This window comes from Chaetura pelagica, unplaced genomic scaffold (genome assembly GCF_000747805.2).
Source record: "Chaetura pelagica isolate M959 unplaced genomic scaffold, ChaPel_1.0 scaffold213, whole genome shotgun sequence".
NCBI classification, from domain to species: domain Eukaryota; kingdom Metazoa; phylum Chordata; class Aves; order Apodiformes; family Apodidae; genus Chaetura; species Chaetura pelagica.
In genome coordinates, this window is record NW_009952597.1 from 1621205 (window position 1) to 1634923 (window position 13719).

Sequence of the window (13719 nt, forward strand, 5' to 3'; positions counted from 1 at the left end):
GTGTGGGACATGCTGAGATTGGAGACAAAGGAGTTCTACAGCAGCCTGCGGGGATAACCAGGCCTTGGTATCTCATGAAAAGCCCCGACTGGGCAGGGAAAGACCGAGCGCGCGTCTCGAGCCGCCCCCTCGGACCGAACCTGCGCTGCGATGAACTAATCCTGTGGTGCCGCTTGTGCCAACCTCCCGGTTTGCAATGGCTGATCTTAACTAGCCAAACAAAGACTCTCTGCAGGAGGTAACCCCGGCACCATGACCTCCCCCCTCCCATCTCGGAGAAGCACGGAAAAGACAGAAGGATTTTCTCCCCTTTACAGCGGGGGTGCAGTGGGCAAGAACTGTATAAACATCTGGGACACTGTGGGTGCAGGGAAACACTTCCCCACTGCCGACGTCCTTGGGTCGTGGTGGTAACTGCTCTCTTGCTGTCCTCTGGGTCTCTGCTTTCTCCTTTCTTCTCTGTCCCTCTTTTCCTCCCTCTCCTACCCGCTCTAGGGACTTGGTCGTGTTAGACATCTGACCCCGTCTGCGTCTTAATTTCACCCTTTGGGATTAACCTTGAAGCCCTTTCCCAGGTCCCGCAGGGCAGCAAGGGGAGCAGCCCCGGGGGGGGGGGAAGGCAGGACCAGGCAGGACCAGCCTCCCCCCTTGTTAGGGCATAAGGGGGTTCTGCCCGTGAGACCGCACACCAGCCCCAGGGCCCCCCTGTGCACCCGGCATTGTGTTAGCTTTGTTTTGTCATTTAAAAAAATCGTCACAAATTCCCCCGTTCTCCAAGTACCGGCTGGTGACAGGGACCCCCCCCTGCCCAGCCCCGGGGGGATCGCAGAGCCCTGGGAGCCCCTGGCAGCAGCCCCGGGGAGAGATCGGGGGGGGTCCTGGCACCTAAAACCCCCTGACAGAGACCAGCATTACCCCACAGCACAAAGACAAAGCAGATGGGTGCCAGGACCCCATCCCGGGACACCCACCCATCCCTGGGGAGCTCAGGAGCCCGACTGAACCAATGCTGGTTCTCAAACTGCAGCAGTTCATGGAGAGCAGCCCTGAGAAGGGCTTGGGGGTGTTGGGGGATGAGAAACCCAACATGAGCTGTCAGCGTGTGCTCACAGCTCAGAAATCCAACCAGGTCCTGGGCTGCATCACCAGCAGTGTGATCAGCAGAGCTGGGTCCAGTTCTGGAGCCTCCACATGAAAAAGGACACAGCTGTTGGAGCAAATCCAGAGGCACAAAGATGCTCAGAGGCTGGAGCAGCTCAGCTCTGCAGACAGGCTGGGAGTTGGGGTGTTCAGCCTGGAGAAGAGAAGGCTCCAGGGAGACCTTAGAGCACCTTTCAGTGCCTGAAGGGGCTCCAGGAAAGCTGGGGAGGGGCTTGGGATAAGGGCAGGGAGTGATAGGATGAGGGGGAAATGGTTTTAAGCTGAAAATTGGGAGATATAGATTGGGTATTAGAAACTTATTCCTGTCAGGGTGGTGAGAGCCTGGGCCAGGTTGCCCAGAGAAGCTGTGGCTGCCCCATCCCTGGCAGTGTTGAAGGGCAGGTTGGATGGGGCTTGGAGCAACCTGGGCTGGTGGGAAGTGTCCCTGCCCATGCAGGGGGGTGGGACTGGATAACCTTTAAGGTCTCTTCCAACCCAAACCAGTCTGGGATTCTACAACAAAAGAGACAAGAAACAGATCTGAGGGTGAATTTTATTGAAACCAATGACTGGGTTTAATGGGTACACACTGTTCTCAAGAACACAAGGCTAGAGGGGTTTCCACTGGGACTCAAAATCGTTATCCAGCTTAAAGCCAGGCTGGTTCCCCCCAGGGCTGTTGTTCCCCTCACCCTGGCAGAAGGGATGCAGCAGGACGGGTAAGCCCTGCATGGCACACAGGGGGGTTGTGTTTGCCTCTTCAGCAAAGCTTTGCTTCATCCACAGGGTCCCAAGCCCACTCTAGAGGCATCTCCTCATTGTTTGAGAGGGCAGATGCTCCCCTGCCCCAAAACACAGGAATTGGGACTTTTTCCAGGAGGAGAAAAGCAAGGGGGGGGGGGGGGGAAGGAGAAACAAATGAACAAACAAAATCACAATTTTCCAAAGCACCAAAAAAGGGGAAAGGGGCTGAAACAAGGAGAGAAGAGGGGGAAAAAAAAGCTCAACCTCAAAACAAAAAACAATCTGAAGTAACCAACTATGAAAGAAGAAAAAAAAAAGATACAATTGTACATCTGATGCAAAAAGCTGACAAACCAAAAAGCAGGTGCTCCTGGAGAGCCTCGGGTGGTTTGCAGAGCAGGACTGAGACGTGGGGAACATCAATTACTTCCTTATTTTACATGAAGAGGTAGGGTGGGGGCTTCAAGGTCAACCCAAAGCTGAACAGGGCTTGTCCAGCTTGCAGCCTGGGCTGGTTCTCTCGGGGTTTATCAACTCAGGAAGGAGGATTGGAGCAGTGTGTGTTGGGGGGGGAAACTGTGCCCAGCAGGGGGGCACAAAGGACTAAAAACCATTTGCTCTGAAGCAGCTTCCCCGGAGAGCAGCTCACAGGAATAGATGGTGGAGCAGCCCTGTTCCCAGGCAGAAGGTCCCCAGCATCACCTTCAAACCCTGAGCTCCAGGAGTGGGGAGTTAATTAATTTAGGGGCACATCATTCTTCATTGGGTGGGGGACCCTGAATGCTGGAAATGCACCCTGAAATCCAGACCTCCAGGGTGCGAATTTCAGGAAAACACGTTTTTAAAAGATTCAGCTAAAAAAATAGATGCATTTCTTGTTTTGTTTGGGTTTTTTTTACCAAGAAAAAACAAGTCTTAGGGCAGGGTGTCTTCTCATGACCCCTTCTCCACCACCCCAAATTTAGCCAGAAAAACACTAGCCATTTCACCAAATCTGCTGGCCACATAGACATTCACACATTCATCATTGATTTAAAAATATAATATATATATAGCACACACATACACACACACAAATATATATTAGAAAAGAAAAAAAAAACAAAAGTCCCTCTGAAAACTCAATCTATTAAAAAAAACAACCAACCAAACCCCAACAAAACCCACAGCCCGTGTGTTTATCCCGTGATCATTTACAGTAGAAGACAAAAATCCCGCCTGCTCCTGGAGCTCCATGCAGGTTGCTCAGGCTGGGAGAGCAGGGAAACACACCAGGTTTTCACAGTGGATTTGTTAGTGGAGAAGGAACTGCTCCTCCCTCCTCCCACGCTGAAGGGCTTTAATTTATAGCGAGTTAGATTAAAACTAGGAAACATGTTACAAAGTCCATTATATATAGATATAAAATGTACAACTGTCGCAGCCCCCGTGCAAGTCAGTGGGGTTTGGATCTTGGCTGGTGCCTCAGTGGGCAGCTGGAGGGGTTGAAGGTAGTTTGGGACACGGGTGAAAATACAGCCTCCAAAATGAGCAGGTGTCACAGTGTGAGGTCCTAAGTGAGCCCCAGCTTGGAAGGGAGATAGAGCAATTGGGAGATGGAGCAACGTAGATTCCAGGTGCCAGCGCGGTGAAAGGCGTTGGATGCCTGGAATGGGGATGTGTCCTCCCAGCCCAGGGCTGGAGGGAGGAGACAGGCAGTGCCCAGGGACCTGCTTGTCCCCTGTGTCACCTGGTGCCAGCGTGGGGAAGGGAGCAGTGTGTGCTGGATGAAGCCCCGTGGGCAGGTGTGGGGTGAGCGTGGGTGGCAGCTTCTGTCAAGGTGGGCTCCTTGAAACATGGTGGGTTCCTCCCAACAAGGGAGCAGCGTATGGATTGAGGGAGGGGGACAGTCTGGTGCTGCCTTGGAGCATCATTCAGATGTTGAGCCAGGCATTAAAACAGCCCTTGGAGTGAACATTGGGTGTGCTCAGGGAGCTCCACAGCCCCCCAAAAAGCTGTGCAAGCTCCTGGGGGCCTCTAGAGCTGGGCACAATGGGCAGGTGAGCCAGACCTGACAGCAAGGGAGGGGAGTAGAGCAAGCACAGCAGAAGGTTGTTTTTCTCTCTGTCTTCCTCAGGCAGCAGACACACAAAGCCCTGCACTGTACCCCATGCTGCTGGGGAGGGGAGATGTCTCCTGGAACCCTCTGCCCTGGCCCAGCTCAGGCACCAAGGACACCATCCTCTCCCCAGGATGGACATGCTGGCATCAGCAGGGAACTCCTGAGCCTTCGGTCTCCATGGCTTAGTTGGAAAGGTGTTGGCTTCAAAAGGCTCATCCCGGGGGATTTCGTTTACAGGGCAAAGAGAAAAGAGACGGTGAGGCCAGATGGGGCCACAGATGCCCACGGGCTGGGGAAGTGAGATTTGTGCAAACCACCATCAACTCGAGTCCTCAGTCGCTCTTGTGCGGGGAAGCTGGACGGAGGGGACTGCATGAAGCCGTGAGGTTGGAGTTAGGAGTCTTCCCCAAGGATCTCTGTCACAAAGGAGGCCATGTCAGTCTCTTTGGTGTCGTGCAAGGTAAAGAAAGGGTGTTCCTGCCAACAAGACCAGAGAAAACATCAGCTGACACTGAGGACAGACAAACCCAAGAGACCAGTCACACAGCTGGCAAGGTGCTGAGGGAAGGACACCAACCTCCTCCCACAAACACCATCCTTTAGCTAAGAAATCAACAAACACTTTCAGGCTTGGTGTTTCTAGGTTCAGCCCCAGCAGGACAGCCCACTTTGGCAGCTGCACTGCCACCATTTGAGGTCTAAACTCGCCAGGCAAGAGCAGAGGATGAAAACACCTGGAAACCCTGACCCTAACACCCATGAAATTAACACACCCTTCTACCTTAGACACACTACACCCATCCTACTCCATTCCTGAAAAATCACCCACACATCCCATTGTCCCATTTTCCAAGCACCTGCTGGACCATTTGTTTGACTTGTGAAACGTGTTGTGATGAAGACCAGCAGAAATGGCTTCACACTTACCATAAGTTCTAAATAGTTCATTCGCTCAGCAGGGTTCTTCCTTAAGCTGGAAGACAAAAAACAGGAGAGAAAGGCTCTTTTTTAGGGTCTATCACAAGGGATCTCCCATTCCCAACCAATATGATGTCCTTCTCAAAAGCAGAACCCATTCCTCTCTCTCTTGGCCAAGCAGGTTTGAACCACCAGCAAAGCAGCCAGGCAGGCAACTGGGCAAGGCCAACTCGTGGTGGCTTTGCCATGAAAAGCACAAGGCAAGCAGCCTGCTGCAGTCTGTCCTGCACAGACCAGCACAGACAGGGAGGAGATGGTTTCCCACCATCTGAAGGGTAGGCAGATCATCTCAAGGCTCGTTTGAGCTTTGCCTGGGTGGGTTGACCCCTGCCTGGCAGCTCCAAGCAGCACCCAGGGAGCAGAAGGACACCCTGAGGAGCAGCCACCATACACAGAACCCACAAAACCACAAATCAGCTTTCACCCAGATGCTGCCAGGGGTTTGTTCTTGTTTCATTGCTGCTTTGCCAGGAACCACCAAAATTTCAGCAGCAACAACCTCAAAAGAAGAAGAGAAACCCCTGCACCTTCCAACCAGCCTGAGTGAGTCAGGCTGAGAGCAAAACCAGCTTGGGCAGCGCTTCCTGCCTGGGTGAGGTAAGGTGTGGAGAGGAGCACCAGCCTGGGTAGGGTGAGGTGGGCTCTGAAAGGACAAACCCAGCCCCACGCTCTGCTCCAAACCCCCACAGATCAGGCCTCCTGTTCAGCCAGGCTGGGGGAAGCCACCAGTCCCTGCTGGAGACTCACCACTGTGCTGTGAAGTCCACAAACTCCTTGGAGAAGCGGTCGGTGGGCAGCTGGGGTGAAGGTTCCTCCACCACTTGCTTGAGCTGTTGGAAGGGGGTCCCCCAGGACTCGTATGGGAAACGAAGAATGGCCAACTCGATCTGAGGGTGGAGACAGGCTGACATGAGACACCAGGTTGAGCACAGCCCCAGGCAGCCCACCTCAGCCTCTGGATTCAAAACAAAAAACCTCTTTCCTTACAAACCACTTTCAATTTGGGTCATACCACTTTTTTTTTCTTCTTTTTTAATACAAAGACCCAGAGGCCAAAAATACTTCTTTTTGAGGCTGGTTCAGCATATTAATGCATTTACAGGAAGCCACCAAAGACATGTAAAATGGGATTATTTAAAAATATAATAACAGCACACAGTTCCTGCACCAGCTTCCAGAGTGCTTTGCTCTCCATAATCCAGCCTCTGGGCTTCAGACTAATACTGTAGGAGCTAGACTGATAAAAAATCCACAAACCCAAGAAAAACTAAGTGCTAGAACATCACTTGGGAACAACTCTGCCTTCCTACAAGTCACCTCTGTTCTGTCACCCAGGAAAAAGCCTGTCACAGCTTTTGGGTGGTTGCCTCATGCAAAGGATCAGCTCCTAGAACCTCCAGACCTGCCTGGCGAGGTGGGATGGGATGGAAGGAGTGAGAAATCCAAATGGATGCAGGGCAGAGCCAGGGACCCCTGCCTGCCTCTGGCTCAGGCCAGGGGGATCTCAGCCACCAGCTGAATGAAGCCACCAGCCCAGAACAGCCTGGAGTAGCCCCCCAACTCAACGGTCCTAAAACCAGCAATCAAATCCCTTCGGAAATAATTTAAATATATATATATATAAAGAAATAAATAACCCTCAGGAAGCCAGCCCAGGACAAAGAGGGAATCAGCCAGGTCACGGTTCCACTCAGCTGCAGGCTGGCAGCAAGGACCCCTCTCTCCCATCCAGGTTTGGAAAGGTTGAGATTTGTCATTCAGGCAATCTCCCATCTCACAGCTTCCTACACCTTGGGAGGAACACTGGAGCTGATTACATTTCCAGCTAGCTCTGCTCTGGCATGGGGACACCAAGGAGAGGGGTTTAGGTTTGGCTCTGTGGCCAAAACTAGCTGGGGGAGAGGGAATATCTGCCAAGAGATCCGTGCAGCTCACACTGACACAGGGACACGGTGCCCAAAACAGGTCCCAGCTCACAGGGTGCAGGAAAAATTCCTGAAAAACAATCTGCCCACAGAGAGGGAGTCTCCTGGAAACTGAGACACATTCCCAGGCAGCATCCCCTTCGAGCCAACAGCTGGGATTTCCTTTGTCCTCTGGAGCCAGATTTCAGCTGCTTTCTGCAAGATCTGTTTCTTGCAGGAGGCAGATAAACCACCCTGAGCAGCTGCAATTTTGGAACTGAAAGTATTTCCCCTTCCTGTTGGCTCCTCTGAACTACCCTGCAGGCAGGACCTGCTACAAACCATGCTCAGCACCCCTTGCTGCTGCAGGGCAGGATAACTCACCCCCATCCTGCTGCAAGGCTTTGCTAGCTGAGTTTTCCTGCATGTGGGAAGGCTGGGGCCCAGCTCCAGCAAACCCTGCTCCACTGGCTGCCTCCCCAGCCAGTGCACAGGGAACTGCACAGCAATTCAAAGCCAGACTCTTGGATGTCCAACTAAGCTCAATGCCATCCAGGTACTGCCTGCTGGGAGTCTGTTATCCACACCACCATAGTTCAGAACTAACTGGAGCTGTTTGGAGCTGGCATTGTACACAAGCAACCCTGTGAAACCAAGTAGGGGGTACAAGGGACCCATGTGGGTATATCAGACCTTTGGGTATCCCCCAGGATCCAGCAGGAACAAGAAGGGAGAGGAGGAAAGGAAAGGGACAGAAGGTGGATTATGCAGAAGGGTTGGAACTAGATGATCTTTAAAGTCCCTTCCAACCCAAACAATTTAATGATTCTATGATCCCCTAGCAAGCTTGCAAGAGCCTCACAGTGACCCTGCCGAGGGCTGAGGGACCCCTGAGTGCATGGACCAGCACCCCCAGCCTGTGCCCTGGGTAATTCATCTCATGCCCTGAGCTCCCACACCCACAGTTCAGCCCTGCTGGGTGGGCACCCATGCAGGGGTGAGGCCACCAGCTGCCACAGGGCAGGGCAGGAGCCCCACCAGCACAGCCCCCAGCCCAGGGCTGCAGGGTGTTACCATTGTGATTCCCAGGCTCCAGACGTCCGACTTCACATTGTAGCCCTTCTGATTCAGCTCGGGGTTTATTCTTTCTGGCTGTAACAGCAAAATGGAAGATTTTACAACTCTATCTTGTTTTCCCAGTGTAAATCCCCCCTGAGCAAGTCTCTGGCTCCAAAGCCCAGGTTGGGTAGATTCCCCTGGCTCATATCCCCATGCAGACAGGGTCTGAGGTTAAATCTAGTACTGATTGCTCCACACAACCCTCTCCTCCAGCTCCTGAGTGAGACTTGGACTGTCCCTGCAGCCTGATCCCTGCTCCAGGAGCATGAGCTATCCACATACCCACACTGATGCCACAGATGGCAAAGGGAAACTCATACTGACTTGAGAGGATGAAATTAAATGATCCTGCCAACAAAAGCCTCAGCATTTTCTCGCCAACAAGAGCAGCCCTCCCAACCACCAGCCAGTCCTTCACCCTTCTGCAAATGGAAGGTGGCAAAGGAAGAGTCTGCTGCAGGATTAACATGATGAGAGGGTCTACAGGGCAGGTAATCCCACCCATGGAAGACTTTACTGTGTCAGGAAGTCCAGAGCACTCTGAAGTGGTTTCTGTCTCAGGACAGAGATGATCCAAGACTGATTCCTAAGCAGCAGACTCCTTGAGAAGGCAGCTGAAGGCTGCCAGCCCCACACAAGCACACTTACAGCCATGTATGGTTTGCAGCCAGCATCCATGGTCTTGGCCACAGAGTCCACCAAGTAGCCACTGATCCCAAAATCACACATTTTCACGTGTCCCTCCTTGTTGATCAGCACATTGGAAGGTTTCACATCTAAGAGAGAAAAACATGACAGGGCAGGTTGGGCCTTTGCAGAGCCTGACATGGCTGTCCACCATGGTCCCAAGGACCACTAGATCCCAATGTAGGCATCCCAGAGGGACACACTACAGATCTCCTGGGAAGGAGTCCTCACACAATTTATTTCAAGGCTAGATCTCCAGCCACATCACACTAACCTCATCCAGCACCTACCTCTATGGATTACAGACAGTTTACTGTGCAGATGCTCCAGAGCTCGTACAATCTGTGAACAAACACAGCAAAAGAGTCTCCATTAATCACTCACAGCTCCGGATTTCCACCACAAACACACCACCCGTTTCCATATGCCCTGGGGTTGAACATAGACCTCCAACAGAGGATGCACAAAACCATGTAAGAACACAGACACTCACAGACACGGCCATTTTCCCCAAAATGAAAGGCACTCACAGACACGGCCATTTTCCCCAAAATGTCCTCAGGGATGGTTTTCTTCTTCTCCAGAACTTTTTTGTAGAACTTATCTAGGGAGGTGTCCATGAGCTCCATGCAGATCCACACATCACCCTGCAGATGAAGAGGAAGCAGCTGAGAGGGAATTTCCTGAAATCCCCAGGATAGGAAGGGAGAGGTGGGGACAGATGGGACACAGACACTGCCCCTTCCACATGGGGAAGCCAAGGTCCCTGCCATGCACAGCACCAGCACAGAGGCTCTGCACTGGATAGTGATGAGCACAGATGTTCAAGTGCCACTAAAACCACCTGCAATGGTTCCCTTTGAGTGTCTACATGAAAGCCAGTCCAGTCCATGGACAATGTGCTTGGGCACCTGTCATAGAACGGGACCTGCTCAACACTACCTGACAGTGACAAGCCTTTGACTTTAGGTCATGGCAACATCTCAAATAGCCCAGGTGGGCTGAAGGAAGCAGACATGGTTTGGGACAGTTTAGTGCCTTCAGCACAACCACAGGGGCCCCAGGAAGTGTGCAGCCCACCAGCCACCCACCAGCTCAGTACCTCACGGAAGAGGGCTCCGTAGAAGGTGACCGTGTAGAAGCAGTCAACTGTCCTCATGGAGATGTCCAAGTCCATCAATAACCTCTTCTGCTCCTGAGTGTTCACAGTTGCTCGAATCCTCTGAGACAAATACAAGAGAGGTCTGAGGTAGGTGGGATGACACCATTACAACCCAGGCTGACAGAGAGGACCTGTGGTTCTGAGACCAAGGCAGGTGTTTTGGGGATTATTTTGCAGCTAGTAGCACCCCAGGAGATGCCCAGACTCCCTCTTCCAGATGAATGACAAACTCTTGGCAAGCTCTTCAGTGCATGCAGGATCAGGCCAGCAGCCTGGACAGGCACTGTGACATCCAAACCCTGGACTAGCCAGCAGCAGGCACCAAGCCTGGCTTTCACAGCCTGCTGATCAACCCCACAGTGTCCAGCTGGTATCAGCACAGACCCTCCAACAGCCACACCGGGAATACCAGAGGCTGCCAAACAAGGAGACAAGCCTGTCCCCATTTTGCCACAAGCAGTGGAGTTGAGTAGAGTTTCTCCCCTCCCTCCATGTCCCTCAGCAAGCAGCTGTCCTCACCTTCACAGCCATGATGGTGCCGCTCTGCGCGTGCCGGACTTTCTCCACCACACCATAGGCCCCCCGACCCAGCTCTGAAATGGTCACCAGGTCATCAGCTTCCACCTCGAAGTTCTTAAAGAAGAGAGACCAAAAAAAAATAAAAATAAATCAGATCCAGGCATGCTCATCACCAGGGACATCAGCAGAGGTCCAGCGCCTGCAAGGTGCTTCCAAATAATGCTACCTACAGGACTCAACCAGCTTCTGTACGTATCACAAGCACCACACTTAAGAGAAATTGGGTGTATTTTTTGCTCTACTGAACCAGAGCCCAAACCCTCTCACCCTGTACTCACCAGAGCTCATTTAATTCCCCCTCTGCAGCTAGAGATCAGGACTTTCGCCCTTTAAGCCAGGGCGTGCTGCCACTGGAAAGGGCACCAAAGGTTGCTGCCTCTCTGCCTCCTGGGGATTCCCCACACGAGGGTATTTCTGCAGTTGTTGAGCCACCTGCAGGATTTTAGCAGCTCCTGTGCCAGCACGGGCAGCAGTTGGAAGCCTCTGCCACAGCTCCAAATCCTCACATGCAGCTGGGACTCCCCCCCTCACCCTGCATCCCAAGAGATCATGGGTCACAAACACACCTCCATGTCTAATAACACCTGTACAAAGCCCTTCTTAGAAGGGATGGTGGACACAGCCACCCAGCAACTCCATTCCTAATGACTGGGGAGTTTTACCTGCTCTCCATACACTCTCCCACCACCAGAAAGCAGGAGTTAGCGCCAACAAAGGAACTCGGACAAAGTGCAGCTACACAAATCTCACTTCAAGCTGGGAAAAAAGCACATTTCCAGTGCTCAGACAAGTGGGTGCCCCAGGGAGCAAGGGAGCTCCTGCTCAAGCTAAGAACAAGTTTCCCTCCAGACGTGTTACCCTGCAACTGCTCTCTGGGCAGGGCACGAGCCGCGCGATGAGACACGGGCTATTTTTGGTCGCTGCGTTCATCGCTCCCAACAAGTCACAGACCTTTCAAGCCAGGCTTTGCCCTGCCTCCAGTTCTCCTCCGGTCTCAGGGAACACAAAAAAATATAATACCAGGATGCCAAATTGCCCCAGCAGCCACAAAGGCAGCGAGGGTGGGAAAACATCCCCGGGCCAGCGCCGGATGCTGTGCCCGCGAGCTACACCCAGAGCGGAGGGGAAACAGCTCCTGGTGTGAAGGAGCAAAGCTGGGAGATGTGGCTGCTGGGCTCCTGGCCAGCAAAGCTCCCCTTGGCGCCGGCCACAGCATGGCCAGCAGCGACCAGCTCCAACAGACCTTCCTGCCAGCCCTGGCTCTGGTTGCTGCAGCCAGATGTGGCGGGGCGGGAGCAAGAGAGGTCTGTGCCTGAGCTCAGCACCCAGTTATGCGCTGCCCGGCACAGGAAGGGGCTGGCCCTTTCCTGGGCAGGACTGGGAGAGGCCAGAAAAGAGAACAGGGCTAATGGGGACACATCCAGCCCCCGGGGGCAGCTGGCAGAGGAGCAGCACAGGCTCACAACTCCTGCAGGGGCCTCCAGGAAGGATCTGGTGGTGCTTTTCAGGACACGTGTTCTGTAGTTGTTCCAGGTTATTGTTTGGGGTGTGCTTTTTTTTTTTTCCTGGCATTTACCCTAAGGCTTCCCCAGAAGCTGATGGTTCCCAGCACGCTCCAGGAAGCAGCATTGCCCTGCCCAGCAACAGAGGCACAGACAGAGCTGGTGTTCCCCTCCCCAGCATCATTCCTCCAGCCCCAGAATCATTCCCACCCCTCAGCATCATTCCCCCCACCCCAGCATCATTCCTGTCCCCAGCATCACTCACCCTGTGCCCTGGGGTGTTTGGTGGTACAGGGGGACACAGGGCATCACTTCCATGGATCCCATGGACCCAAGGTCATCACCCACACCCCAAAGCTGTTCTTCTCCCCAGGCCCTCTTCCTCCAAAAATACTTGGGCAGACCCCCCCTGCCAACACCAGTGCAGGGTGCAAGTCTAGAGAGCTTTCCACAAGCTCCAGCACTCCCCCATGCACACCCTGTGCCCAGAATGGCTCATACAGCATCAATCAAGCTATTAATACACACAACACAATGGCCAGAAAATGACACAGGCAGCAGGGCTGTTCTCCAGACCCAGCCAAAGCTTCTTCTCCTCTCCCCTTCTCTACTATTGTATTAGTCTCTCAAACCTAAACCCTTGCACAGAGGCCAAGGGGCCCAGATCCCATCAGACAAGCCACTTCCCAGCCTGGAAGGTAAGCAGCTAGATACAGGACTGGTCCAATGGTATTTTTACCTCATCTGCAAACAGCCTCCTGAAGCCCCAGGAGAGCCAGTAACAAGAGAAAGAAATAAAAGAGAGACCCTGGCTATTTCTAGCAGTGTTTTTCATCAGGTCAGCAGGAGGGAGCACTTATGGGTCACAATGGGGCAGTTATGGGGCAGGAGGGGCCCTATGGGGCACTTATGGGGCATAATGGGGCACTTATGAGTCTCAAGGGGGCACTTGTGGGTCCCAAGGGGGCACTTATGGGTCACAATGGGGCACTTATGGGGCAGGAGGAGGCACTTATGGGGCAGAGGACTGCCTACAAGCAGGAGACACCAGCCAGGGAGTGCAAAGGCTCAGAGACAAGCTGTCTTGCAGGCAGGGTGACATATTCAGCTCCCCAAATCACTGCTCTAAACACACACAGACATCCCATTGCTCCACAGGGGAAAGGTCCTGCTGTGGGAAGTCTCAACCCTGCAAAGATGCATCCCATGAGGCTGCAGCACCAGGATGGCACTGTCTTCTTGGGGTGCTCTCAAATGTCAAGATCTGATTTGACAGGTTGTCAGGCATGATCAGTGAAAATGCCCCCATAGCAGGGGCAAACAAAATTGGAAGCAAGCAAAAAAATAAGCCCTATTGACACGTACTTTATCTCCAATGGTAATGAAGGTTCTGGAGTCCAGGTTCCTTGGGGGCCTGCAAAAAAAAAAGACAGAGTCAGGAGAAAGCCCAACTTCATTAACCCTCTTGGCCAGAGCCAAATTTCACGTTCCTTCAAGCCCTTTCAGCTGCTGCTTTCCACTGTGCCTTGTCAGGGGTTGAAACCAGCCCCCTCCAAAAAGTCACAAAAGCTTTAATGGTGCCAGTGCCACCTCAGCTGCACTCAGCAGCAAGAACCCCCGGGCCAGCTCGCTGGGACGTGCATCAAACCAACAGGCTACAAAACCATCCCTGCTCAGGAGCTCAAGGAACCGAGACCGAGGAGATGAGACATTTCTGTGACAGAGCAGCCCAGCTGTCATGTTTTGACAGGCAGGTGTTGTAACAGCACAGCCACGTAGCCGAAACAACAGGTAATTCCTCAC

The 13719-nt window shown here is 53.0% G+C and overlaps 1 protein-coding gene across 1 annotated transcript in view; it reads right to left on the minus strand.

Annotated features, from left to right (window-relative positions):
- Positions 1-4378: 4378 nt before the first annotated feature.
- Positions 4379-13719, minus strand: part of MAP2K3 (mitogen-activated protein kinase kinase 3) — a 20606-nt gene continuing 11265 nt past the window's right edge. Inside the window, exons 5-13 of the mRNA XM_009993701.1 lie at positions 10355-10468; positions 9776-9895; positions 9204-9320; positions 8964-9015; positions 8635-8762; positions 7942-8019; positions 5711-5850; positions 4913-4958; positions 4379-4462 (exon numbers count right to left, since the gene is read on the minus strand). Coding sequence (XP_009992003.1) covers positions 4379-4462; positions 4913-4958; positions 5711-5850; positions 7942-8019; positions 8635-8762; positions 8964-9015; positions 9204-9320; positions 9776-9895; positions 10355-10468 — 879 coding nt within the window. The remainder of the gene's footprint in view (positions 4463-4912; positions 4959-5710; positions 5851-7941; positions 8020-8634; positions 8763-8963; positions 9016-9203; positions 9321-9775; positions 9896-10354; positions 10469-13719) is intronic.